Source organism: Mesoplodon densirostris, chromosome 10, assembly GCF_025265405.1.
Source record: "Mesoplodon densirostris isolate mMesDen1 chromosome 10, mMesDen1 primary haplotype, whole genome shotgun sequence".
Taxonomy (NCBI): domain Eukaryota; kingdom Metazoa; phylum Chordata; class Mammalia; order Artiodactyla; family Ziphiidae; genus Mesoplodon; species Mesoplodon densirostris.
The window spans coordinates 78,017,814-78,044,055 of NC_082670.1; the positions used below are offsets into that span (position 1 = coordinate 78,017,814).

The 26,242-nt window shown below is 36.7% G+C and overlaps 1 protein-coding gene across 2 annotated transcripts in view; it reads left to right on the top strand.

Moving 5' to 3' along the window:
• Window positions 1-24: 24 nt before the first annotated feature.
• The window catches only part of APPL1 (adaptor protein, phosphotyrosine interacting with PH domain and leucine zipper 1), a 33,693-nt gene continuing 7,475 nt past the window's right edge, over window positions 25-26,242 (top strand). For both annotated transcript variants that reach the window (XM_060109654.1, XM_060109655.1), the window contains exons 1-16: window positions 25-198; window positions 5,280-5,378; window positions 6,634-6,693; window positions 7,214-7,285; window positions 9,768-9,855; window positions 11,644-11,685; window positions 12,244-12,302; window positions 15,316-15,462; window positions 16,364-16,446; window positions 17,175-17,333; window positions 18,011-18,199; window positions 19,685-19,727; window positions 20,927-20,983; window positions 23,410-23,501; window positions 23,907-24,089; window positions 25,955-26,007. In XM_060109654.1, the coding sequence (XP_059965637.1) occupies window positions 145-198; window positions 5,280-5,378; window positions 6,634-6,693; window positions 7,214-7,285; window positions 9,768-9,855; window positions 11,644-11,685; window positions 12,244-12,302; window positions 15,316-15,462; window positions 16,364-16,446; window positions 17,175-17,333; window positions 18,011-18,199; window positions 19,685-19,727; window positions 20,927-20,983; window positions 23,410-23,501; window positions 23,907-24,089; window positions 25,955-26,007 (1,480 nt within the window). In that variant the 5' untranslated portion in view covers window positions 25-144. The remainder of the gene's footprint in view (window positions 199-5,279; window positions 5,379-6,633; window positions 6,694-7,213; window positions 7,286-9,767; window positions 9,856-11,643; window positions 11,686-12,243; window positions 12,303-15,315; window positions 15,463-16,363; window positions 16,447-17,174; window positions 17,334-18,010; window positions 18,200-19,684; window positions 19,728-20,926; window positions 20,984-23,409; window positions 23,502-23,906; window positions 24,090-25,954; window positions 26,008-26,242) is intronic.

Genomic DNA, 26,242 nt, shown 5'->3' on the forward strand with positions numbered 1-26,242 from the left:
TTCCCGCGCGGTACGGCCCCTTGGCGCCTGGCGAGGGCGGCAGATCCATCGCGAGGGCGGGTCGGGGTCAGCTGCTGCAGGCGGGCGGGCGCGGGAGCTGTGGGCGGCCGCCGCGTCTTTTGCTGCCGCCCTCCCTCCGCCACGATGCCGGGGATCGACAAGCTGCCCATCGAGGAGACGCTGGAGGACAGCCCGCAGGTGAGGCGCAGGCGGCGGCGGGCTGCAAGGGAAGGAGCGGGGCTGGCCGACCCCAGGCCTGGCGCCGCCGCGGCCGCAGGTGCCAGCCCTGGCCTAGGTGGGCGCCGCCCCCCAGTGCCCCCGCCGGTAGCGGGCGGCGCCCCGAGCGCGGAGGCCGGGCCGCCCTCCCGAGGCCCGCGTGGGCCTGAGCCGCTGGGCCGAGAGCCGCGCGCGGGGTCTGGGATGTCGGCAGGCTGCGACCGAGCCCCGGCCGCCTTGGCTCGTGGGCCCGGCGGTCACATACGCGCGCGGGGCTCCCTTGTATTTGACGAAAGATGCTTTATAATCGCCGTGATGTGAGGTGGTAAATCCGGATCCTGGAATTTTCTCTTCGAAAACCTCTTCGGAGAAAATGCAGAAGGAGAAAAGACCCCGTAGACTTAATGATTTCTTACCAAGCTAGGGAAGGAAATGGATAATTTTGCGGGGGGGAGAGATGCTGAAAGGCTCTTGATATGCCCGTGCGTAGAGTCCTCGGCGAAGCCCATCAAGGGTCCCGGAGCCTCCCGGCCGAGTGTCGTGGCCGTGAGTGTAGCCGCTGTCACTCGGGCCATGCACGCCGAGTGGAGGACGGCGCCTTCGCGGTTCCACGACTGCTGCGCCCTCGTTGCAGACTTGGCTCTAATAAACTCATCAAAATAAAAGCCCTGTGTTTTGTGCGTTGGGGATGATGCTAGTGTGGTTGCTCTAGCTTAAGATAGTCTAGGAAAACGTAACCATTACTGATGTTTTCAGTACTGAAGAATGAAATCAGCGATGTTAAAACCATGTTGGTAGGCGCTGTAACTTGGGTTGAGAAACTTCATCCCTAGGCCTCTCTTACACAATAAGGGATTTAAGACGGTGTTGCTGGTTGGCTACCACTTAGAATGAAGAAAATTTTCTGAAATGTTGTTCATTTAGAACTACAACTGCACATATTTCATGTGTCTTGACGGTTTAATATGACTCCAAAAGAACAGGAGGGAGGGGCTGGATCCCCCTTTACTGTATGATATGTCTGCCATGGATGTGGTGCCAATTTTGATTGCTAAGTTGAAGTTGGGCTCTGATTGTGGAATTGATTTGTTTTTTTTTTTTTTCACGCTGAAAGTTATCTTCACAGGCCAGTTGCCTGCTGGTAATGTACTCTTATCAGCCTATATTGACACAAAGAGAAACTGACTTCTTGGCTTATTTTGACTGCCAGAATAGCCAGTTCAAATGCTTAACGATTTCTGTAGTATAAAGTAATAAGCTACATTTGTTTCAGATGTTCAGCAAAAATTTTGTGGGATGTATTGGTCAGGTGTACTTTTGTCATTTTAGTTTTTTATTTTATAAGACTCAACAGGTGCCTTACCTTTCTTCTCATACCTGGGCTCACTTTTACAGCTCATAAAGATTACACACTGCTCAGAATGGGTTACACAGTGCCCTAGCCATGACTTAGGAGGGTATAATCTCTTGACTCATCTAATTTCTTGAACTTTTCACACAATTAGTTTACAACTTGAGCTTCTTTTTTACAAGCATGTGCTGTATTAGTATTAGTTTTATGGTAATTTTTAATGAAATAGCCATGTTGATAGTCTTTCGTAGTAAATTTGAGCTAGTTAATGTTTACTTGGGAAAATTAATTGGGACAACTGGGATTTAGAAGGGTAAGACACTGAGAAGCAATTCTTGGGGAAAACCTGTGGCAAGATGGAAAGCCCTGGATTGGAGATTCAGGATATAAGGGTTTTAGTCATTACTGCCGCTTAGTACCTTCTACCTTAGGGCAAGTCACTTAACTTCTCTGAACTTCAGCTGTTATAGATAGTGAATGTTTTAATCCTTGTACTTGATTATAAAAATAATAGTTGTTTGCTTCAGAAAAATTGGAAGATACAGAAAGCACACAGTTACCTGTCGTGCGCCCAGCAGCAAACTCTGTTAACAGTTTGCTTTCTTTTTTCTAGTTTTTTTCTCTTACACCTTCTAATGTGATTGAGATTATATTGTACATAATGATTTTTATTTGGCTTTAACTACACATTGTAGCTTAAGTACCTTCACACGTTATTACATACTGAATAAAAAATTCAAAGGTTGAACATTTCCTTGACTCACTTAATATAGTTGTCCTGTTGTTGGACTTTTAGAGTTTTTCCCAAGTTTTGCTTTTATATATAGTGCTAAGATTAATGCTTTTGGGCATCAATTTTTGTTTTCATCTGGACTATGTATCTAGGATAGAGTCCAAGAAGTTGAGTAACAAAGAGGAGGAAAACTTCTAAAGCTCCTGATAGAGATGTTTTTATTAGATTATTTGATCCTAGTCAAAAATGGCCTGCCAGTTGCTATGTAAAAAAGTTAGAGCCTGGGAGTCATGAAAGACTACCCTGAATTACAATTGTCCTTTTTTAGTTTTAATTTAAAGTAACGAAGTATTAAAATAGGGGTATATTTGCAAGTCCAAATCCAGCTGATTGCACATACACATCTTTAGAATTATCTTGCACAAACCATACCATTCTGCAAAAGATACCATCTGTTGAAGTAGGAAATCTTAAGACTATACTAGATGCCTTATCAATGCTTATATGTTGTTTTGAAAATCAGAAACAAAATTAAACTTTCTATTTAGTAAGAAAATATATGATCTTTAAAAAAATAATTGATTTTATATGTAGATAAAAATCTTATCAATGCTCCATCTAAGCTAGAACTGTGAAGGCAAACTCCAATCCCAAATGGAGGCTTTTCTCTTTGGCATAATATGAAATACTCAAAGATTATGAGATGTACTTTTTTTAAATTCACATTTTGACATCTCTTATATTGAGATGCCCCTTACAATTGATGTTGTTTTACTTGTAATTGCCTGCAAATCTACACACTTGGTTATTTCTCCTAGTGACATGAGTGGCCAAGTGCAGCCTTTTAATGTTCAGCCAACAAATCAATTCACAACCACTTGAAGGATTATCAGTCTTGTTTTTTGTCTGAAAATATTTCTTTGACAGCTAGTAACATGAAGCAAGTGCTGCCATCAAAACTTGCTGACTGGGTATCAATAATTTGGAAGAAAATATTGGAGATAAAAGTGGAGCACTTCTGAGAAATATTTGTCACCTGCTCGTGGCACAGAATAATATTGGATGTGAAAACATGGCTAGCGGTGTCTTCTTATGTCAAAAAATTATGCACAAGAGTTGAAATTTTAGGGTTATATTAAATTTGTGCAACTTGTGTTTTCTTTTTGTGTTTATATGAGAGTTATATAAAAAATTCTGTCAAAGATCTGTTTCCATAAATATAAAGTAAAAACTTCAAGACATTAGAAAACCTGAATTCATAGCTTAATTGCCAGCATTGTTTTGTTTGTGACAGTAGTATATTAAACTGGCACAGCTCACAGTGGATGCCGTCATAGATTCAATGAAATGGTACCAAATTGATTGCATTTTTGTAAGCTGCTAACTTTAAACAGTCATTATACAGTGTTGAACTCAATCTTATTAGCTTTACATAAGGAAGCTGTTTCAACCCTGTGTGAGGCTAAGAACATGTTTTTAATTTAAGTCCACTACACATTTTTGCATAAATGTGTTATTCCTTGAATTAGAATGCTAATTTTTGAAGAAAAACAATGTAAGTGGCACACTTCTCTTAAGAATGGCACTAGCAAAACAAGATTTCATGATGCTTTCTTCTTTACATCTTAAAATAGCACTTGGGGAATGGCAGTAGGGCACTAGAGCTAAAAAATAAAAAGATTCTGCCAGATCTAAATCTCTGGGGCATGGGGAAGTAGAAGACTGAGATAACTTGGACTTCATATACTGGCATAATGATTTTGCACTGCTTTTTAAAACAACCATAGTGACTTAGCTTTCTCTTCTGAAAATAGGAAGCTAAGGAATAAGTTGGTTTTTAGAAACCAGCTTCTAAGGCTGAGGTATAAATTAACTATTTGTAGAATAAAAGTACAAGGTCATCTTTTAGATTTTAAGCTGTAGTTATCTCAATAATTGTTGGAATTTAATTCTTATCCTGCCTTTGGGATATAAAAAGGTGAACATACTTTGCCTTTAAGCTGAGTTTCCTTATCTCTGATCCTTTTTATTGACAGTCTTAACATTTACTGACTGACAAGTTTTTACTCTTAAAGTGAAGGTAATTTTTACATGCTCATGCTCATTGTGGGGAGAAAAAAAGCCTAACAACATAGAAATGTATAAAAAAGAAGAAAAATGATTCCAAATTCTGCACTCAGAAAAAACCTAGTTAGCATTTTACAGGCCATGTTGGGGAGGGGAAGGGATACTATGGTGTTATTTTGGATTATGATGGGGAGGAGTTTGGCACTACTAGAAGAGACTATGGAGAAAGAGAAATAATCAGGGACTTCCCTGGTGGCACAGTGGTTAAGAATCCGCCTACCAATGCAGGGGACATGGGTTCAATCCCTGGTCCGGGAAGATCCCACATGCTGTGGAGCAACTAAGCCTGTGCCCCACAACTGCTGAGCCCACGTGCCGCAACTAATGAAGCCCATGCACCTAGAGCCTGTGCTCCGCAACAAGAGAAGCCACTGCAATGAGAAGCCCACGCACCGCAACGAAGAGTAGCCCCTGCTTGCTGCAACTAGAGAAAGCCCCTGTGCAGCAATGAAGACCCAACACAGCCCAAAAAAAGAGAGAGAGAGAGAGAGAGGGAAATAATCATACTAAGTTATACTGAAAAAAGATATTTAAAATATTTATACATGGAATACTGTTAATATAGTCTTGACTGATTCTGTAGATTTGTTCTTAATTACAGACTTTTTAATTCATAAAAATATACCTTTGTTGTTCCTTCTAAGGTTTATATAACATAGTTGGAAAATCTATCTGTTTTAATGAAATTGAGAATAAAGAACCCCAGCGTCTTGGCATTACTATCAAAATAGATCAAAACTCAGAATTGTTAGAGTTCTAATATCCTGTGATTTTTCCATCTTTTAGGAAAAAAAGATTTCCACTTGATTTATATAATGGTTAACATAAACTTACTGCTTTTATTTTATACAGACAAGGTCTTTACTGGGTGTATTTGAAGAAGATGCTACAGCTATTTCCAACTATATGAACCAGTTGTATCAAGCTATGCATCGGATTTATGATGCACAGGTAAAGAACTAAAGGCTGACTCAGTGCATTTATAAAATAAATCTTTAAGCCCATGAGGACAGAGATAGTGTCTGTCTTATTTACTGGTGCCTAGCCCTGTCCAGGGTGCATAGTAATAAACATTTGTTGAATGGATGAATGAACATTAAGGATTTTGTATTACAGAGCTTACATTTCAATTACTAGTGTATAGTTTGTAGCACTACAAAAGTGATGAAGATGGAAGCATCTACTCCTTTTCCCCAAACATAGTAAGGACTTTCTTAGTGAAACTCATTGATAGTGATCTTTGCGTAAGATTTGACTTAAAACCCTGTATTGCCACCAGTATTTTCCCTAATCATGCTTTTAATCTTATGGGATACTTCCCCTTTTTGAGCAGAGGATTTGAAAGTAGACTAGCCTCTATCTAGATAGAGGGTAATAAAGAGTAGATATAGCTCTGGGGTACTAGGAGATGAATTTTAAAAGGATGTAACTAGATTATTTTGGTTGAACAGGCATAAGATTTGAGGCTCTGTTTATGTAACTTAATTATAAGCCTTAACAGCAACCTGGGTTCTATGATAAACTCTCTTTGGGATTAATTAAGTGTACAAGTTTCTTTTTTTGCCCCTTCTCAATTTCTCTTCTTTCTGGACTCAAATTTTCGTTATATACTTTAAAGTTACTGTGATAGTTACTTATTTATTTTTCTTAGTGATAGGTCGCTCAAGAATTTGATTTCTGACCACACAGATTAATATGTAAAAGAAACATTACGTATGTCATTATATTCATCACTGAAAATAAACCTTTAAATTAAAAAAAGTATTTTCTTCATATGGCTACACTGTTATATGGTATGACTAGGTCATATGGTTGTATGTTATTAAATGCTTATCATTTTCTAGTATCAGCATCTAGAGAGGGATAATCAGTTATCAATGTAGACTCTCTGAAGATTCTGGATAACATTGTGTACAGTTTACTTCTAGCTTTAAAGCTTTAACTAATCGTTTTTATTAGCTAAAAAGAAAAAGCACACACCTGGAACACTGCTGAATTCCTTGACGGTGTCTATTTCATGGTTTGAGTTTCCCTTTAAAGTGCTTAGTGGTAGTTCTCTTTCCAATGGCTTAATGAGGGGTTTTGAGAACATGTTGTACAATATTTATGTTAAGTGATAAATAAAAGTGGCATAGGAATCTTCAATTAAAACTTTTTTCTTAATCTGTACTACTGTTTTAATTTGAATGCTCATCTTTTCCTGTAGAATGAATTAAGTGCAGCAACACACCTGACTTCAAAACTTTTAAAAGAATATGAAAAACAGGTACTATATATGAAAGTTTTAAAAGTATAATTTAAAATATGCAGTGATACAGTATCTGTATAGATAAATAGAATTTCTTATCAATGATTCTAAGCCTTTTGGGATTCACAGAAGGTAATTTTGATATGCCATTGAAATTCCATTATGCACTTATATCTAATAATTTTAATGATTTAATGTTAGACACAGAGGTTATCTAATTGACCTCTCTTTTTTCAAATGAAGAAACTGAGGCTTGCTCAAGATTACACAGCTGGCTAGTAGAGAAATTGGAGCTAATTTTAAATCTTTGAACTTCTAGTATGGTGTACATTCCTGTACACCATGTTGATTGGTCACTTAGCAAACATTTTAATTAATGTGTACTACTTATATGAATTACGTTATTTTATTAAAACGATGTTTTTAGAGCTTATTCAAAATTTTAGAAGTTTGCTGAAGTTATTTAAAAACTATAATGTCACTCACAAAAGACATACAGCATTGGACCTTTACCTCATCTCTGCTTCTCACTTTTCAGCGTTTTCCACTGGGGGGTGATGATGAAGTTATGAGTTCTACTTTGCAACAGTTTTCAAAAGTTATAGATGAGGTAAATGCTTATTTTATTTTGCTTGTATAAGTGATCTTATAATTAAGTTACTGAAGTTGTTTAGCTTTTATTGGGAAGTTTTATTATTATGATTTTATGAGTAAATCTTAATGATAAAAGATTACTATTTAAAGAAGCGCCTTATTTCCAAATCTTGGTGGCTGTCTTGTAAAAACAACACTATCTTTGTCTGATTAAAGCAAATTGTTTTCAAGGAGTAAGCATATAGATGTGCTCTCTCTACTTTCATGTACCATTCAGCCTTTAATTGTGTAGTTTGATGTAGGCAGGGAGAGAAGAGTTAAGCTGTTAGCCATAGCTGGGCTCTTTATGGTTTCTCTGTTTTTTACATTGAGCAGTATTTTACCATTCATTTCATTAATCCTTCCTTCCCAAACAACCAATACCAGCCCTTAATTTCTCTACCAGTCAGCAGAACAAATCATTAAGACCTAGAAGCCAGGAGGAAGCAAGGTGGTGAGAAATGTTCGGAGAATCCATCCATAACTATTTTGTACTACTGCAGTGAAAGCTCTTCTTTTCAGATGAGCCATTAGGTAGTTCTGTCTTTTCTAGTCTCTTAACTGGAAAAGTAGTTTTTTGAAATATTTTAATAACACATCATAGCAAAATATTGTCACAGGAGATCAATTTAAAGAAATATTTATAGGAAATGGAATTTTTTATTGTGGTAAAATATATATAAAATTTACCATTAATGACATTTCGCACATTCACAATGTTGTGCAACCACCACTGATGTTCCAGAACATTTTCATCATCATCCCAAAGGAAACCTACTAGGTGCCTATTAAGTAGTCACTCCCTTCCTCCCCTCAGCTCCTGGCAACCACAAATCTGCTTTCTGTCAGTATGGATTTGCCTATTTTGGATATTTCACACAAATGGACTCATACGATTTGTGGATTTTTGCGTCTGTCTTCTTTCACTTGGCATAACGTTGTCAGGGTTCATTCATGTTGTAGAAAGTATCAGAATTTCATTTTTTGCTCTTATTTTGTTTTGCTGAATAAAATTCCATTGTATGTATACCACATTTTATTTATCCATTCATTAGTTGACAGACATTTGATTTGGGTTGTTTTCCATCTTTTGGCTAATGTGAACAGTACTGCTGTGAGCATTCATGTACAAGTTTTTTGTTTTTGTGTTTTCAAACGCCAGTTTTCAGTTTTGGGGAGTATATACCCAGGAGGGGGAATTGCTGGATCATATAATAATTTTATGTTTAGCTTTTTGAGAAACTGCCAAACTGTTTTCCACAGCTCTTGCACAATTTTACATTTCTGCCAGTAATGTAGGAGTGTTCCAATTTCTCCACGTCCTTATCAACACTTGTTATTTTCATTAATTTTTTTTACTATAGCCATCTAAGCGGGTATGAAGTGGAATCTCATGGTAGTTTGTTTGTTTGGTTGGTTGGTTTTTGCGGTACGCGGGCCTCTCACTTCTGTGGCCTCTTCTGTTGTGGAGCACAGGCTCCGGACGCGCAGGCTCAGTGGCCATGGCTCACAGGCCCAGCCACTCCACGGCACGTGGGATCTTCCCAGACCGGGGCACGAACCCGTGTCCCCTGCATCGGCAGGCAGACTCTCAACCACTGCACCACCAGGGAAGCCCCCTCATTGTAGTTTTGATATGCATTTTCCTGAAGCCTAATGATGTTGAGCATTTTTTCCTATGCTTATTGACCATTTGTATATATTTGAAAAAGTATCTATTCAGACCTTTGCCCATTAAAAAAAATTATGTTTATTTTACTTTACTTTTTTTGGCCACGCCTCATGGCTTGTGGGATCCCAGTTCCCCAACCAGGGATTGAACCTGGGCCCTCGGCAGTGAGTGCAAGGAGTCCTAATCACTGGACCACCAGGGAATTCCCTGCCCAATTTTTAATTGGGTTGTCTTTTAGTATTGAGTTTAAGAGTTCTTTATTCTAAAGTATACAAGTCCCTTATCAGATATGTGATTAGTAAATATTTTCTCCCATTCTGTGGGTTGTCTTTTTATTCTCTTGATAGTATCCTTTGATGCACAAAAGTTTTCAATTCTGATGAAGTCCAGTTTATATTTTCTTTGGTTGCTTGTGCTTTTGGTGTCATATCTTAGAAACCATTGCTAAATTCAAGGTTATCACATGTTTTCTTCTGAGAGTTTTAAATGGAATATTTTTGACTGTCACCAAATTATGTGATAACATCACATAATTTTAGGGTTCCCTTATGTAAATGTATCAGTACCTTTTTAAACTTTTTGGCCGCATCGCTTGGCATGCAGGATCTTAGTTCCCCAACCAGGGATTGAACCTGTGCCTCCTGCCATGGAAGCCCAGAGTCTTAACCGCTGGACTGCCAGGGAATCCCTATACCAACAGCTTTTTACTAGGTTTTGTTCAGTTTCCATAATGCTGGTTGATTGTCTCTTTGTAGTTATTTGGCCTTTTTGGTCTTTCTTTTACCAGCTTAGCTCTTGTCATGCGGTACTTTCAACGCAGCTTGCTGATGCCATGATGTTCCCCATTACCCAGTTTAAAGAAAGAGATCTGAAAGGTATTGAAGTCAAGCTTATGTTTACTTTCATTAGCTGTTGGAAGATCACTGCTTGTAAAATTTGTAATACTCTATACCTTAACCATTTCTGACTGTAGCAAGTGTCACTTTTACTTTAATTAGTTGCTAAACATTTACAGGAACTCCTGCTAGATGTTAAGCTAGATACTGAGGAGTACTTAAATGAATAAGGTGTCACATCCCTTGGGAAAGCCCAGAGAAGGAGATGGGTAAACAGATAATTCTGGTACTCTTATAATTAGGGATGAGCAAGGTGCTGTGGGGGCTCAGAGGAGGGTGTCAGAAAGGCTCCCTCACAGATGTGCCATGAGCACTGAGCAAGGAAGAAGAATTGGCCAGGAGAAGAGAGTCACTGTTCTACTGGAAGGACCAGAAAGCACAGAGTTATGGGTAGAAATGCATGTGTTGTTTTGAGAAACTGAGTGTGGCTGCAGTGTTGGATGTGTTGGGGGATGGCGGGAGACAACTCTAGATATAGATTAGTTGGGACTAGATCATGCTAAAGATGTTGGACTTGAGTTTATAAGCAAAGAGAAGACAATGGATGTCTTTAAGAAGTATACCTTTGTTTTTGGAGGATGGATTTGATGCTAGGAGAATGGACTAGGAAGTTGTGAGAGTCCAGTGAGGTGTGACCAGGGCCTGAACTGGGACAGTGGCGCAGGAGGTGAGGCGTGTTGGTGGGCTGGAGTGGTGGGAGGTAGGGGCTGGTCCATCTAACAACCCATGTCTCAGTAGCTTGTGGTGGCTTTCTTTTTTTCCCATTTAGGATTATTACGTGATAAAATGAGAGCGTTTATAGACTTGGCTCTGCTTTCTTACAATTTACAATCTCAGACAATCATACAGACTTATTTACAAAGTATGTATAGATAGAGTAAAAACATTGTACTAATGTATCAGTGGATGATAAAGTATTTAAATTATACATGGAATAAAGACAAATATATTTTAGAGATATAATTAATATTTGTCTTGGTAATCTTCAAGAATAATCTTTTCCAAGGTCAAGAAACAAGACCTCTTTTCTCCATCTAAGGGGACTGAATATCTTAATCTTGTCAATAAAATGTTCTTTTTATCATTCAGCGTTTGAACTTATTAGAGTCAGTATCAAAAAATCAATAGGTTGGATTCTGGTACTAAATCAGAACATTTGTATATCTTAGAATTTGCAGTGTTATTTTTTAAAATTTACTTATTTTATGTATTTATTTTTGACTGCGTTGGGTCTTCATTGCTGTGCGTAGGCTTCCTCTAGTTGCGGTGAGCAGGGGCTACTCTTCATTGTGGTGCACAGGCTTCTCTTCTCTTGTTGCAGAGCACGGGCTCTAGGCGCATGGGCTTCAGTAGTTGTGGCGCATAGGCTCAGTAGCTGTGGCTCGTGGGCTCTAGAGCGCAGGCTCAGTAGTTGTGGCCCACGGGCTTAGTTGCTCCATGGCATGTGGGATCTTCCCAGACCAGGGCTCGAACCCATGTCCCCTGCATTGGCAGGCAGATTCTTAACCACTGCGCCCCCAGGGAAGCCCTGCAATGGTTTTAAAATTTTGTTTTTGGGTCATATAACAATTTGTGGCAGGTACAATTTCTGGTGGTGTAACTGTTGTTAATGATAGTAAATGTTAGGCTAGTTGAAACACAATAAGTTTTTCACTTTGAAATATTTGGAGTTTTAATAGTAGCTTAAATGGCAGTTACTGTTTTCTAAACAAAATTTAAGATAGTTCATAAATATGCTAAACTGAAATTATTCTTGAACTTTTCCAGAAATATTGACATTAAAGGAAGTGTTTCAGATTGCTAGTAATGGTAAGCTCTGAATACTTTGTACATTTATTTCTTGTAATGATGCATTTCTTTATCAACACAAATCTGTGGCCAGATTTTATGTAATAATTGAAAAGAATGAACCTAATTAAAAGTTTAAGTGAATATTATTTAAATCCTTGTTATTTAAGTTGCACTATTTATGCTAGAAGAAATATTTTAAAGGAAGTTAAATCTTGTGGTTTGTTATCTTCATAATACCTAAGAAGGTGGTATATTTTCCCTTCCTTATTTTCCTGTCTATTCCATATTTTCTTTAATGGGCATTTGCTATTTCTGTACTAAAAAATACTTCAAAAAACTTTTAGTGGACTACTGTTTCCTTGGAATTAAATGTTTTTACCAATTTAATAAACAGAAACATACTTTAGGGGGAAATTTGGCTGTGGGGAACATTTGGGTGGAGTGATCACATAGTAGGGAATTCTTATTTTGCTTTAGTACATTTGTTGAAAGATGCACATGTGAAAACTGTTAAAGCACTTATAAGTTTTGCAAAGTACTGTTGTATTTTTGTTAATAGTCATTTCTGTTTTCCAGATCATGATGCTGCAATTAACAGATATAGCAGATTGTCAAAAAAAAGAGAAAATGACAAGGTGTGATACATATTACTCCTTCAGTATCACAATTAACAACTGTTTCATTAGGTGGTCTCGTTTTTCCAGTTTAAAAATGGTAGCCAGCAGTTGCTTTGTATGCTTTGCTGTATTGCCCTTAGTTTATTCTTTCCTTCTAGTTATTTCAAAGCCTTTCTGTTAATTGTTAATTATCAGACAACTAATAATTGTCTTTTTAAACAAAATATTTTTCTGTTGATAGAGTTTTATAAGTAAACATAACTATTCCAAAAATGTAATTGATGCACAGGTGTAACATTGCCTCCTTTTGCTTTGTATTTTGATAACACTGCATTTGTTTTATATATGTATTCAAAAGTGTGTTCTGATATACAGTGGTTAAAAAGTTGAATTGTTACATACATAATTGAATGAAATTCTGTTTTGAAGACCTCCTCATTTACAGGGAATATATATATATATATATATATATATGTATATATTTTTTTATGCTTCTTCAAGGAGTGAAATTCAGAAATATTATACTACATTTGAGGAGAAATGCATTTGAGTAAAGAACAAAGAACAGAGTATTAACAAGTTCATCTAGATGCTCCTTAAGATCATTTCTCTCTCAGTGTCTAGTCCAAGGCTCGATCGAGTAGGCCTCCGCTAGATGCTTGTGAGTGAGGTGGTCTCTGTGCCCAGGAATTGGCGTCTGCAGCCTTGTCTGCGGCTGCTGGTAGGGACACAGTGACCACTCTGGGAATCCACAGTTGGGTATGATTACTGTGCAACAGCCACTGTGACCCAAAAAGGGAATGTTTCTCTCACAAATTCAGTACAAAGATCTGCTTTCACTGATTACTTGATGGTGCAAATATTTATAAAATACTTACATTTTCAGATCTACATTACTTTGTTACTTTGCCATAGAGAAGCAGTTAAGGCTCTAAGTATGAACTTTGTTTTATTTTACATTGCCTCTGACTGTTCCAGGTATTTTTTAAAACATTCTTCCACTAATTCAATTTATTTGAAAAATTTATTGAGCACCTACTATATTTTGGGTACTATGGGGGAACAATGTGAGTAGGCTCCACCTCTGCCCTCAAGGAGTGGATAATCCACATCTATCAAAGGCTTCCTGTATGAAGGCATGTGACTAGAGCAGCTGCCAGAATACAAGGATGAAGAGAACACATGAATTAACACTGAGTTAAGTGCAGTAAAGAAGTTTTAACAAAATGCTGGGAGAGCAGAGAGAGGACAGTATATCTTTGATTGGTAAGTTGGGAAAGGTTACACTTTAAGGAGGTGCCATTTGCATTGAAGCTGAGCAGATGTCAGTGGTTTGGGATTGGGGGAGAGGGCATTTCTGGAAGAAAAACGGCCTTTGCAGAAGCACATGGGAGAGTCTGGAGAGCGTAAAGGTTAAGAGCACTGGCTCTGGAATCAGACTGGTTGGGAACTAATATCAGCTGTGCCGCTTATTTTCCTGAGGTCAAATAAGCTGGTTTGGTTTAGTTACACTGGTTACTTAATCTCTCTATCAAAAAAACTCAGTAGTTGTGAAGAGGAAGGAGAATGCATGCCGAGTACCTGGCTTATAGATTTTATTATTATTTCTATCAATAATTTTGATAATGGAAAGATAATCATTTCAGTGTGTCTGGAGCATAGGATGTATTTGGGGGAGGTATGGCCAAACGACAAGAAAGAGGTAGTTTGGGGCCAGGTTACTATGTTAATGACTAAAATGTATGTTAGCGGGAGTGGGCAGCCACCAAAGGATTTTAAGTAGATGAGTGACACCATGCAATTGTGATAACAGAATGAAAATATTAGTGGAAATATGAAGGGGACAAGACTAGAGGGAATCCAATGAAAAGGTATTGGAATAGTCGGCAAAGATATTAGGAGAGTCTCAGCTAAGGTTGTTATTGAAAGTGGAGAGGAGGGAATACTTTTGGAAGGTACTTCACAAGTAGAATTCACAAGACTTATGGTAGGAGGAGGAATAAAAAATGAGTCCCAAAATTCTTGGTTGATGGGATGGATCTAGGAAAAATTAAGAGAGCTAAGAAACAAAGTAGAGGAGCAGGTTTTGTGAGGATACTGTCTTCAGTTTTGTACATTTCCAGCACATTCACACAACACACACACATTCACGCATAAAGGACCCATCTGGAGAACTGCTTCCTCTGACAACTGGGAGAGTGAGGGGCAGGAGATAAAACTTCGGGAGTTGTTGGTGTATTAGAATATTCTTGGTACTTGCTTTGGTATTCTATGGAAAGCAGGAAAAGAGAAGAGACAGTGTATGTTATGTAACAGGTGCTCAATAAATATTTGTTTTCTGAATACAAGAACTCAAGGGACATAGTTTTAAGTGTAGGTGAAGGAAAACAAGTACAAGAAAAGAGGAGCAGTAGGGAGAGAACCAGAGAACTAGGAGGCAAGTGGTATGCTGTGAACTGAAAAAGGTCAAAGATTAATGGCTAAGCTAATACCAGACTGTTGTCTGCTTTTTCTCCATGTGGTAGACCTTATCTGCCCTGCTTAGTTCAGTTACTATACCATTCATAGCTATGTGTAGAATGCTGCTTTTTTTTTTCTTTTTTTTTTTTTTTTGCGGTACGTGGGCCTCTCACTGTTGTGGCCTCTCCCATTGCGCAGCACAGGCTCTGGATGCGCAGGCTCAGCGGCCATGGCTCATGGGCCCAGCCGCTCCGCAGCATGTGGGATCTTCCCGGACTGGGGCATGAACCCGTGTCCCCTGCATTGGCAGGCGGACTCCCAAACATTGCACCACCAGGGAAGCCCTAGAATGCTGCTTTTAATGTGCATTTTAAAAAATAAAGTGGTTGGTAGTAAAACAGGAAAACTATATTAGCCAATATTCTGCAGGATTTCTATCTCAGAAAATAAGAAAGCTATGTACAATTGCTGGTGATGCACCTTTTTCCTTGGGTACTCTCTTCCCCTCACCCACTACTAAAGATAATTCAAAATTAAATAAATAATAGTATTTTTAATCTTTCACTCAAAGGTGAAGTATGAAGTAACAGAAGATGTCTACACTTCCAGAAAAAAACAACACCAGACCATGATGCATTATTTTTGTGCATTAAATACTCTTCAATACAAAAAGAAAATAGCATTGTTAGAACCTCTACTTGGGTACATGCAAGCTCAGGTGAATATTGTACTGAGTTTTGGATTATAACTGTCTTAAGAACTTTATATTAAGTTTGATTTTTATGTTAAATGTAAGGATATTACAAACTAAGGTCAAATACTCATTTGTGTCTGTGATTTTAAAGCATTTTTTTAAAATGTCAGAGTGCTATTTTAAGGAAGTTAGGGAGAAGGGTTTTCCTAGCAAATGAAGATTTCAAATATTTTAGGGTAGGTGAAACCACTTACCTTGTATTTAGACCTTGCCCATCACAGTTGGGGACAGGGAACAGAAAGATAAATGAATTCCAAAGCTTCTCCTATTGCTCAAGCTTCCACTCACTCTTGCTTCATAATAGATCTGAAAGAGAATGGACATGTTTGAGCTTGTGTCATGTTCCTGGCATACTTCCTGAGTTAAAATTAATGGATGAACTCCAAAGTATTCCAAGAGTTGTACATCAGGAAGGAGGCTAGAAAATTAAATTTGGGTAACATAAGATGAAATAGCAGTCCCCTAAAAGCAAGAGTTTAAAGAAATTTGAATATTCCTTTGAATATGAGTACTTATTATTCCTCAGATATAAAACTTATCTTTGTAGTAAACATGAAATAGTTTATCCATATGACTTACTTGAAATGTTTTAAAATATATTTTCCAATTTTAAAAACTTGTTTACTATATGCATGTGTTAATATATAAGATGATGCACAGTGAAATTTAAGTGTAGTTTCTTCAGTGGCTCTATGCCCAGTAGAAATCATTGTAAACTACAACCTATTTTTACACAAATGGAAATAATCCTTTGTTTTTTACTTAACTATGTATCTTGGTGATTGTTTATATGATTCACTCTAAGTATTTTGTGTGTATGTGTTTCTGTTGTTCAACCTCCCATTCCCACACCCTCTTGCCCCAGATAAGTTTCTTTAAGATGGGTTCTGAAAATCTCAATGACCAACTGGAAGAATTCTTAACTAATATTGGAACAAGTGTACAGAAGTAAGTATTTTCTTCCTTAAAATTGAAAATGAAGTTATGAGAATGATAAGTTAACAGCTAAATACCATAATCTAAAAATATTTACCACTTAATTTCTGAGGGGCTATTTTCCCTGCCGTGAGAGTGTTTCTCGAGTGGCTCATGGATGCTTCTTGGTTTTCTCACCATCTTTTCCACAGAATTTGAACTCTGAATTTCATAACAGTGTCAAATCTGATGGTATTTTATTGATTGTAGACTAGGTTTTATGTCTGAATACAACAGACACATAATAGTAATTATCCATAAGTGAATTATCTTCACAGTTATCTGAATTGTAGGGGATGGATGGGAGAGTACTAAATAAATCTTGCTTTGCAAGCCATGAGAGATTCAAGAGACACAGGAAGTACTAATCAGGTTCAAAGTCTGAGCAGTGATGTGGTTAATCTGCGATATGGAGGGAGATGAAAATGATTGTTTTAAACGCACAGGGCAGAGCAGTTTGAAAATTCCTCCAAAGTATGAGTCATTCAGTGTGGCTTCATTAGTTTTGGAATTTGGTATTGTTCCCAAATATCTAAGTTTCAAATAAAACGTAAAGCTGCTTTATAACACGCCACTTTAACCACCCATGCCACTGCTGTTCTCTTTAGGAAAATATATACAGAGCAAATATACAGATAAATAAGATTGGTAAGTTCTTTGTCTGTTGTAGTTGGTAGTAAATAATCTGTTCCTTCTGTTAGTGTTCGCAGGGAAATGGACAGTGATGTAGAGACCATGCAGCAGACAATAGAGGATTTGGAAGTAGCCAGTGACCCCTTGTATTTGCCTGACCCAGATCCCACAAAATTTCCTGTTAATCGAAACTTAACCCGAAAGGCTGGATACCTTAATGCTAGGAAGTAAGAAAACTATTGTTATTTTCATATATTGTGTATCAATTAAGGTAATAGCAAGTGAATATAATAAATGATATCTCTAAACTGTTCTGATTTTACTAAATGTTGAATCTTTTTACTAATATCACTATTAGTATTTATGCCAACTTTTTGACAGATGAGGTACATGAATAATTTTCAAAAGTAAAATTCTATTTAGATATTTATCAAATGATTTAGAATTATTTTAAAAAGTGAAACCAATTTAAGTTTAAATCTAGCATAACATGTGAATGCTATTAAATATCATTTTCATACTTTAAAATATATGTAATTACACCATCAAGTCAAATTTTAGTTTTTACCTGAAGATAGGATAAAGCAGTAAAATAAATCCTTTTGTTTTGAATTTATTCCCTTGAAATACAGTTGGACTGTATTTTATGGAGCATCATAACAGCTGTAATTTGGTCATTTCCAGCCTTGTTTTGGAAATATATACATGCACAATTACACAAGTGGGTCAGTTTATGTGAATTTATTTTAGAGACTGAAAACCTGATGTTTATATTTTCTAGGCACCTTGGTGCCTTTTTGCAAGGTGGTTCTTTGTGATGTGCTTTATCTTTATCTTGTGTCTGGCTGATGATGGGATTTTAGGTGTGTTGTTATTAAAGAGTGAATGTACTTTCTTCATTTAGTAAAACAGGCTTGGTGTCATCTACCTGGGACAGACAGTTTTACTTCACACAGGGTGGAAACCTAATGAGTCAGGCCCGTGGGGACGTAGCAGGAGGCCTGGCCATGGACATAGACAACTGTTCAGTAATGGCTGTGGACTGTGAAGACAGGCGATACTGTTTTCAGATCACTTCTTTTGATGGCAAAAAGTTAGTATTTTTCCCTACTATTAAAAAAAATCTGTCATATTTTAAACTACTGAAATGTAGGATAATTCCTTTTCATTTGGACATTCATTGTACATATATTTTAGAATTATTATGTATTAAGATAATTTTCTTTTTAATCTTGTAGAAATTAGTTGAATTTTCCTTTTTGACTTAGATAAATGATGTCAATATTTTGAGGTTGTCAAAGCAAGTTTATGTGGTAAAGACCGGGGATTTCATGTTAAGAGACTGGTCACTGAAAATCCAGCATGGTATGGGGAAGGCAGCACAAGTTAGTGGAAAGAGCTCCAACCTTTGGGTCAGAAAGCTCAAATTCTGGATCCACTACCTACTTTGCAGTGTTAGACAAGTTACCTGACCTCTCTGAGCTTCATTTTTCTACATGTAAAATGGAGGTGGGGGGGTCCTTCATTTCTATTTTGTGAATTGTTATGTAGAATATAACTCTAACATATGTAATGTGCCTAGCATGTAATAGGTGCTAATAATAATATTTTTAAATGTTAAATATTTCTGATCAAATTAATTATTTAGGCCATTAATGTTTACGTGCCATCTTTTAAACTTCTATTACCTTTGCATTAAACAAGAATCCCATAGAGCAGCTTTTAAAACAAATTTTTGAGAAGCACAGAACAATACAAAAAGATGTGTGAAGAAAAGCTATAATCTCATTAACCAGAAGCAATAATTAACTTTTTGGTCATTGCCTTACAGTTTTTATTTTTTATTCTAAGTACATTTTTAAAACAGTTGAGGAAATACTGACTGTTTATTTCATATTCCTTCTATAAACATACAATGAATGTCAATTACTGTGTGTCATTGTCACACTGGATGTTGGGAGTCCCTTTGTTCATTTGTCAAAATTACCAAACTGTTAACGTTACTGGATGTATTTACATTTTTGTATTTCCAGTTTTTTGCTAATGCTTAACATGATTTCCCATTTCACATTCCTGGTGTGATTCAAAATTAGTGAAAAAAATTTTTTTCTAACTCTTAAAATATTAACATCTATAGAAAAGCTACATATCCCTATGTTAGTGATTAATATGTTGAAAAGTTTTACTTAACCATATTCAAGGAAAAATAATAAATAATGAAGTAAAATTAGTATTTTCTATTAGGACCACTGATTTATGTTTGAAATATATATGGTAAGTGTCAGAAAGTTGAAATGCATTGTCTTAGTGTCAATGTACCTTTGTTATAGGCTGCCTTCTGAAAACCAGCACATTTCTTTTTTGGTACATCTTGGCATAGATAGACAAAGTCAAGAGTTGTTAAAATCTGAGTCCTGATACCTCTGATAGTCTCCTTTCCTTAAGATACTGGTTGGTTATGTGTTTTCTCTTTGTTTGTTTCATACTGATGTGTATCTTTAAAGATAAAAATTTCTCACTCATGTTGAAAGTACTTTAGAAAAAAGTTTACTGTCAGACTTTTTCTCTTTTTTTTCAGGTCTTCAATTTTGCAAGCAGAGAGTAAAAAAGACCATGAAGAGGTAAAATTTTATCTACTTAATTTCTTCAGCATCATCTTAAGATATTTTTCTGATGACAAAACATATTGATGTGTTCGTTATAGAAATTTGGAAAATCCTAGTTAATTACAAATCTTTTTTTCATAAAAGTCTGTTGTCCTCAAGCAACATCCTTAAGTTTCACATGGAATTTTACAACTGGACCTATAAGGAGAGACCTTAGAGATCATCTCTTGCTGTCTTTTTAAAAGCTCAAATTCAGAAATGACCTTGTGACTGCTGCTTTCTGGCAGGCTGTTAGTATCATGAGGCGAGTTTAATCTATTCCCTTCTCTTACCAACTCTCTGAGACAGTATTTGCTTCATTAAGAACATAGTGGCAGATGTAGCGTGGCAGGAAGCAACTAAAGCTTAAAACCTTGGGGAAATGAAAGACAGAAAAACAAAAATTTGGGAGTGTTTGTTCTTCCTTGTGAGTCTTTTGTTTTTGGCTCCATTTTTACTTGTAGTTCACCAAATATGGAAGGTAAGTTGTTATGATATAATTGTGTTGGTAAAAGACAAGTTTAGAAATTATGTAGAGATCAACTTTTATTTACTTCTTATGGAAAAGAGTAGGTATTAAAACCTACTTCTGGTCTCTGAGGAATACAGACATACGTCTGTTCTTTGCAGGGTTTACCAAACAGAATATTAGGTTAGCTTTGTGAGGCTCCTCAGGCACTGGAATACTTGAGAGTGAAGCAGAGGATGTGGGGCAGAGAGTGTTTTCTGTGTTATTTATAAACCTGAAAGGGAAGTATGTAAAATACGTTCACAAGGAATATATTTAGCTCTTAACTTTTTTTACATTGTTATTAATCATGGTATCTGAGTCCAGACTGTCTTATATGGTGGGGATTAGAGGGGGGTGTGATATAAAAAGATAAATATAGACTCTTAAATTACAGTTTAACATGATAGCTATATTTTTTATTTCCTTGTATGAAATATATTTGGGATTTAAAAATAACAAATCTGTTCAGTGTTCTCTTGTACCTTCATATGTTGTACATATATATGCTTTTGTATATAGGAAGGTATTTATCTCATAAGAAAGATTATATGTTATTTCTTCTAGTGAAACTTATATGTCAGTTAAATATTAAACATTCTCTCTTAGAAGGGAAGCATTGTAGAAAAAAATATTAATCGTATTTTTCTATTTTTTCCTCTTGCAGTGGATCTGTACAATAAATAACATATCTAAACAGATATATTTAAGTGAAAACCCAGAGGTAATATTTTTATTTTATGTATCCAGATCTGGCAAAATTGAATAATTCTGTGGCTTATATGGCTTTTATTGTATTTTCTCAAGTTCTGTAATCTTTTAATTTGCCCTTGAATGGGCAACTTTCATATATCATGAATAGAATGAGTATCTGGTCTTCCTAGAACAGTAAATTATTTCAGAACATACTGAAATCAGTCAACCAACAAATGTAAGTAGACATCAACCTTGTGTTTAGCACCGTGTTGAGCACCATGGAGAAAGGGGATATAGAAGAAAAATAGGCCATGGCCTCTGCCCTCCAGGAGCTTATGTATGTGGGAAGAGAAAACTAAAACTTTAAGTAACATTTCCTATAAATTGAAAGTGTATGGTGATGACTGAAAGCTTAAGATTTCAGAATATTAAGATCAGTATGGATTTTAGTTTTAGAGAAAACTCTGTGGAGATGGCAGAAACCTGAGCTAGGTAGGATTTGTCCAGATTTTGAGGAAAAGAGCAGACACTGTAGATAAGAGAATAAAAACAAAAGCACAAATGCAGAAATGTTGTGTTTGTGAAATTAGTTGTATAATTAGAATTGAAAGGTCTTGTTGGAGAATAATAGAAAACTGAAATGTGCATACAAATCACCTGGGGACCTTGTTAAAATGCATATTACGTTTCAGTAGGTCTGGGGTGAGGCAGCCTGAACTCCCAAGTTTTGCCAATTATGCTTTGAGTAGCGGGTATCAAATCAGATGAACTCAGCAGTGTAGACAGAGTTGTAGATGCATTCCAAACATGCAGGCAGAACCCAGGGTGCAGAGAACTCTGGAAGGACCCATGAGTCCTAACTGCAGTGTAGTTGGGAAGAGACTTGGTTTAAGAGAGGAGCCATCTGACCTCTGCCAGTCTTGGTAGGCCCAGCTAGGCTGTGAACCTGGCTGCCTCCCAAGGCTGTTTGGGGCTGATGGGAGGTGGGGGGTGAGGGTTACAGTTTCAGCTGAGGCAGATCGGGGGTAATTTCTCTAGGAAGCCCTACCCTTCTAAGTCTTAAACTGTTGTTGGTGTAGCAGTTAATTAGACAGGACTGTTGGGGGACGTGTAGGAGGCCATTATAGTTTAGGCACGAATTGAGAGTCTGAACATGGTGGTAACCTGAGGGAAGAGAGAAGAATGAATCATAGAAACAGGTAAAAAGAAATTGGCTGGGCTAGTTAGTAACTGACCGATGTAAAGGATGAAGGAGACAAAGATGACTTCCAGGTTTTAAGCCCAAATGAAGGGAAGAACAATTTGGAAAAGAAGAGTTCTGTTTTTACCATAATGGTTTTGAGGTGCCATCCAAGACACATATGATTTGGATGCCTAGGAAAAAAGGTTTGAACTAAAGAAGCAAAATCTCATGACCTGAAAAATATTAGTTATTTCTGTTAGTTTTATAATGATCTAATGAGTTTAATCTAAGAATATCAGTGCTAACTGTAGAGAAGTCTTCTGCTTTTAGTAACCTGATCTCCTGCCAATCTTGCTTTTTCTTTCTGTTATGTGACTTGGGAACAACAGAAAATTAAAATGCAAATTAGATGACTTGTTAATACCTAGGGAATACAAAGGGAATATAGTGTTTGGATTTGAATAAGTCAGGCTTATTGTACTCTCCTGCCAATTATCAGAAGTCAGAGTTTTAATATTTTCCAGATTATCCAGAATTATTTTATTTATATTAATGAGAAGAAATTTTCATCAATTTGTGGTATTGTCTTCATACTTTTGCTAAGACACAGAAGTGCAAAAATGTTTTCTGATTATTTTTTCTAATGTACATGCTATTTTATTTAGCTTGTGTTTTAAATAATAAGTTTTAAATTATTTAATAAGTTTAATATTTTAATAAGTTTTAAAATATTTCTTATGGAAAGCTTTTTTTCAAATTTGGCCTGAAAATATCCATGATAACTTTATTAATAAATACACAGATATTTCTGAGCATAAATACATCCCGGAAAATCATGAAAACTTCAGCATCATAGTTATAAAATACTTTAATATTTTGTGACTATTTCCTGCTCCTTTTAAATTTCTTTATTTAGCAAATTTGAGTGCCCATATGCTAGGCACTGTACTAGGTGCTAGCAATACAAACCTTAATCTAAAAAAAATTTGATAGTTAAAATTTAAAGAAAAAATATTTCCTATTATGTATATTAGTAGAAAAAAATTAGATTTCCCCCCTAGGTTTACAGGAAGTAAGAGGAAACTTAAGTTATAATGTTGTGAAGTTAATTATGTGTCTTAATACTAAGACAAGAGAATGTGGAACTAGTTTAGTAACTTCAATTTACATTTTTAGTGTAACTCAGGGGCATTCTGACAGTTGAGAGAGTTATATTTAAACTTTTGGTTTTCTTGCTTTACTAATTAGTCCTTTTTTTAAAAAAAAAAAAGGAAATTGCTGCACGAGTAAATCAGTCAGCTTTGGAAGCTGTCACTCCTTCCCCGTCTTTCCAGCAGAGGCACGAGAGCCTGCGGCCAACAGGGTGAGTTACCAGTCTGTGGGCTATTTAAAGAACTATATGGGCTATTGAAAGTGTTAGCAAACACTTGGATTTTAGCAGTGCTAGTTACATTAGTACGAAATAGTTCTAGAAAATGTATTTCAAATCGGTAAATTTACCAGTAAGAGTGCTAAATAAATGATGATTCCAGATTTCCCTTGTGTTTATCTCTAGGTTAAAGTGATTTACATTTCTGAATTTAGTAGTTGGAAAGAAAAAGTCTTTTGATAAAGTCTTTTGACAAAGTAGCTGTGATTTGGGATTGTGTTTATTAAAATTTGTTCTCATCGACTTATAAAATTGTATTTTCTTTTCTCATAGTTTAAGTGTTTAATTTCCAAACGAGAAAACTAAATGCAATGCCTTCTTGTTTTCTTCTGTGCTTAGACAATCTCGGCCACTGACAGCTCGAACCAGCAGTTCAGGATCCATAGGATCTGAGTCCACAAATTTGGCTGCCCTCTCTCTAGATTCTCTCGTTGCCCCAGACACCCCAATACAGTTTGACATCATTTCTCCTGTGTGTGAAGATCAGCCTGGCCAGGCAAAAGCCTCTGGCCAGGGAGGCAGGTGGGTGATAGGCAGGTCTGTAGGGCTGTAAGGCTTATGAGCCAATTTCTACAGTTGAGAGCCATCTCTCATAAACCTTGTGCATCAGCTATGTTTTACTTTCTTTGTTTAATTACCTAACAGAATTTTGATAGTTGGAGAAGAATCATGCAGGCTTTTCTCTGTTTTTTGCCTAGTTAAATGAGTTAAGATAATTTAGTTTTAAAAATACTCAATTCTGAATTGTTTATCAGATCTACTTCTAAGGTATTTACTCTTAAAATTACAGAAGAAAGTTGACAGTCCGATTTTTACGTCATGACAATATTTTTTAAATTCTTGAGAGTAATACATGTGCTACAGGTTTATTAGAAAACGTTATCTAGGGGACTTCCCTGGTTGCCCAGTGGGTAGGACTCTGTGCTTCCAATTCAGGGGGCCCGGCTTCGATCCCTGGTTGGGGAACTAGATCCCGCATGCATGCCACAACTAAGAAGTCCACATGATGCAACTAAGAAACCCGCATGCTGCAACTAAAAAAAAAAAAAAAAGTTATCTTGTGTCAGAATAAGAAATCTCCAGGAAGGAACTAAAACATTGTCATGCTATGAATTATTAATGAATTATCTTTTGTTTATATAATGAGAAATCCTTGTCAAAGCAGTTAAAATTTTTCTTTGGCTATGGATGAAGGAAACGTGGCTTAAGGCAAATCATTTATTAAGTAGGTGGGGCACCTAATAAATTGATAATGTAGTAATTTGGATATACATGGCCGTGACCAAGAAAAGATAATTTACTCTTTTTTTTTCTTTTTTCTTTTTTTTAAAAAATAAATTTACTTATTTATCTTTGGCTGTGTTGGGTCTTCTTTGCTGCGCTCAGGCTTTCTCTAGTTGCGGTGAGCAGGGGCTACCCTTCGTTGCAGTGCACGGGCTTCTCTTGTTGCGGAGCATGGGCTCTAGGTGCGCGGGCTCCGTAGTTGTGGCTCGCGGGCTCTAGAGCGCAGGCTCAGTAGTTGTGGCGCACCCGCTTAGCTGCTCTGCGGCATGTGGGATCTTCCTGGACCAGGGCTCGAACCCGTGTCCCCTGCATTGGCAGGCGGACTCTCAACCACTGTGCCACCAGGGAAGCCCAGATAATTTACTCTTGATCACAGAAATATACTTAGCATTTGATATGATAGGTCAGACATGTATTAGGGAGATCAATTTCATGTTATCTTAATGCCAGTGTTATTTTAGAACCACTTAGCTGTTTGTCTATAAAACCTACTTTGGATTGTACTTTTCTTCCTTCATTGTGGGTGTGTCATGAGCCATGCACACTAAGGAGGGAGGTAGCTTCCATCTCTAGTTAGCTTTTCTTGCATTCTGTTACGTATGCCTTGAGAAATACAGGTTTAAAACTAGAAAATGTTCAAATTATCATAGTTAACTTGCGACATGTACTTAGAGGACCTAAAACAAGTTTTTTTACAATCCAAGGAAATTCCTGGCATTTTTCTCATGTACCTAAAGTTGAAGCTAAATTAGCCATTCCTCTGTCCTACTTTATTTAAATTCAAGAACTTTTGCAACATGTTTTATTATAATGTTGATTTTTGTGTGTCTATGGCTAAACATGCAATCTGTCCACATCTTCTAAAATATAGCAACTTTGAGTTCAGCCTGTTAACTTAGTGTGAGGGCAGAGGCCTTCATCACAAGTAAGTTGGTCATCAGTAGTGTTCCTTAACAGGAAGGGGTATTTTGGAGCTTTTTAAAAATGTATGTACAAGGTTTTGTGACTTTTAGTTTTTAACTCTGTGTTCAGTGATTGAGATTCCTTCCATGTGGCTCATGGTAACTGACCTCTGGTTCATAATTTTTTAAAATACTTTTCAGGCGTACAAATCCATTTGGAGAATCTGGAGGAGGTACAAAATCTGAAACTGAAGGTAAAACAAGTGTAGTATTCTTGTATTTTAGAAATTCTCAGAGCAGTAAACTGTGTGAAGAATTTGATGTTTACGTTTGTTTTGTTGTATGCTGTTTTAATGGTATCTATACTTCACAGTTTTCTCTTTTCACTCATAGAACACTTAAAGCAACAGAACTTAATCAAACTTAAGATTTCATTATTCACACAAAATTATAGATTATGATACTTTTGACCTCATAGTCAAATTCTCA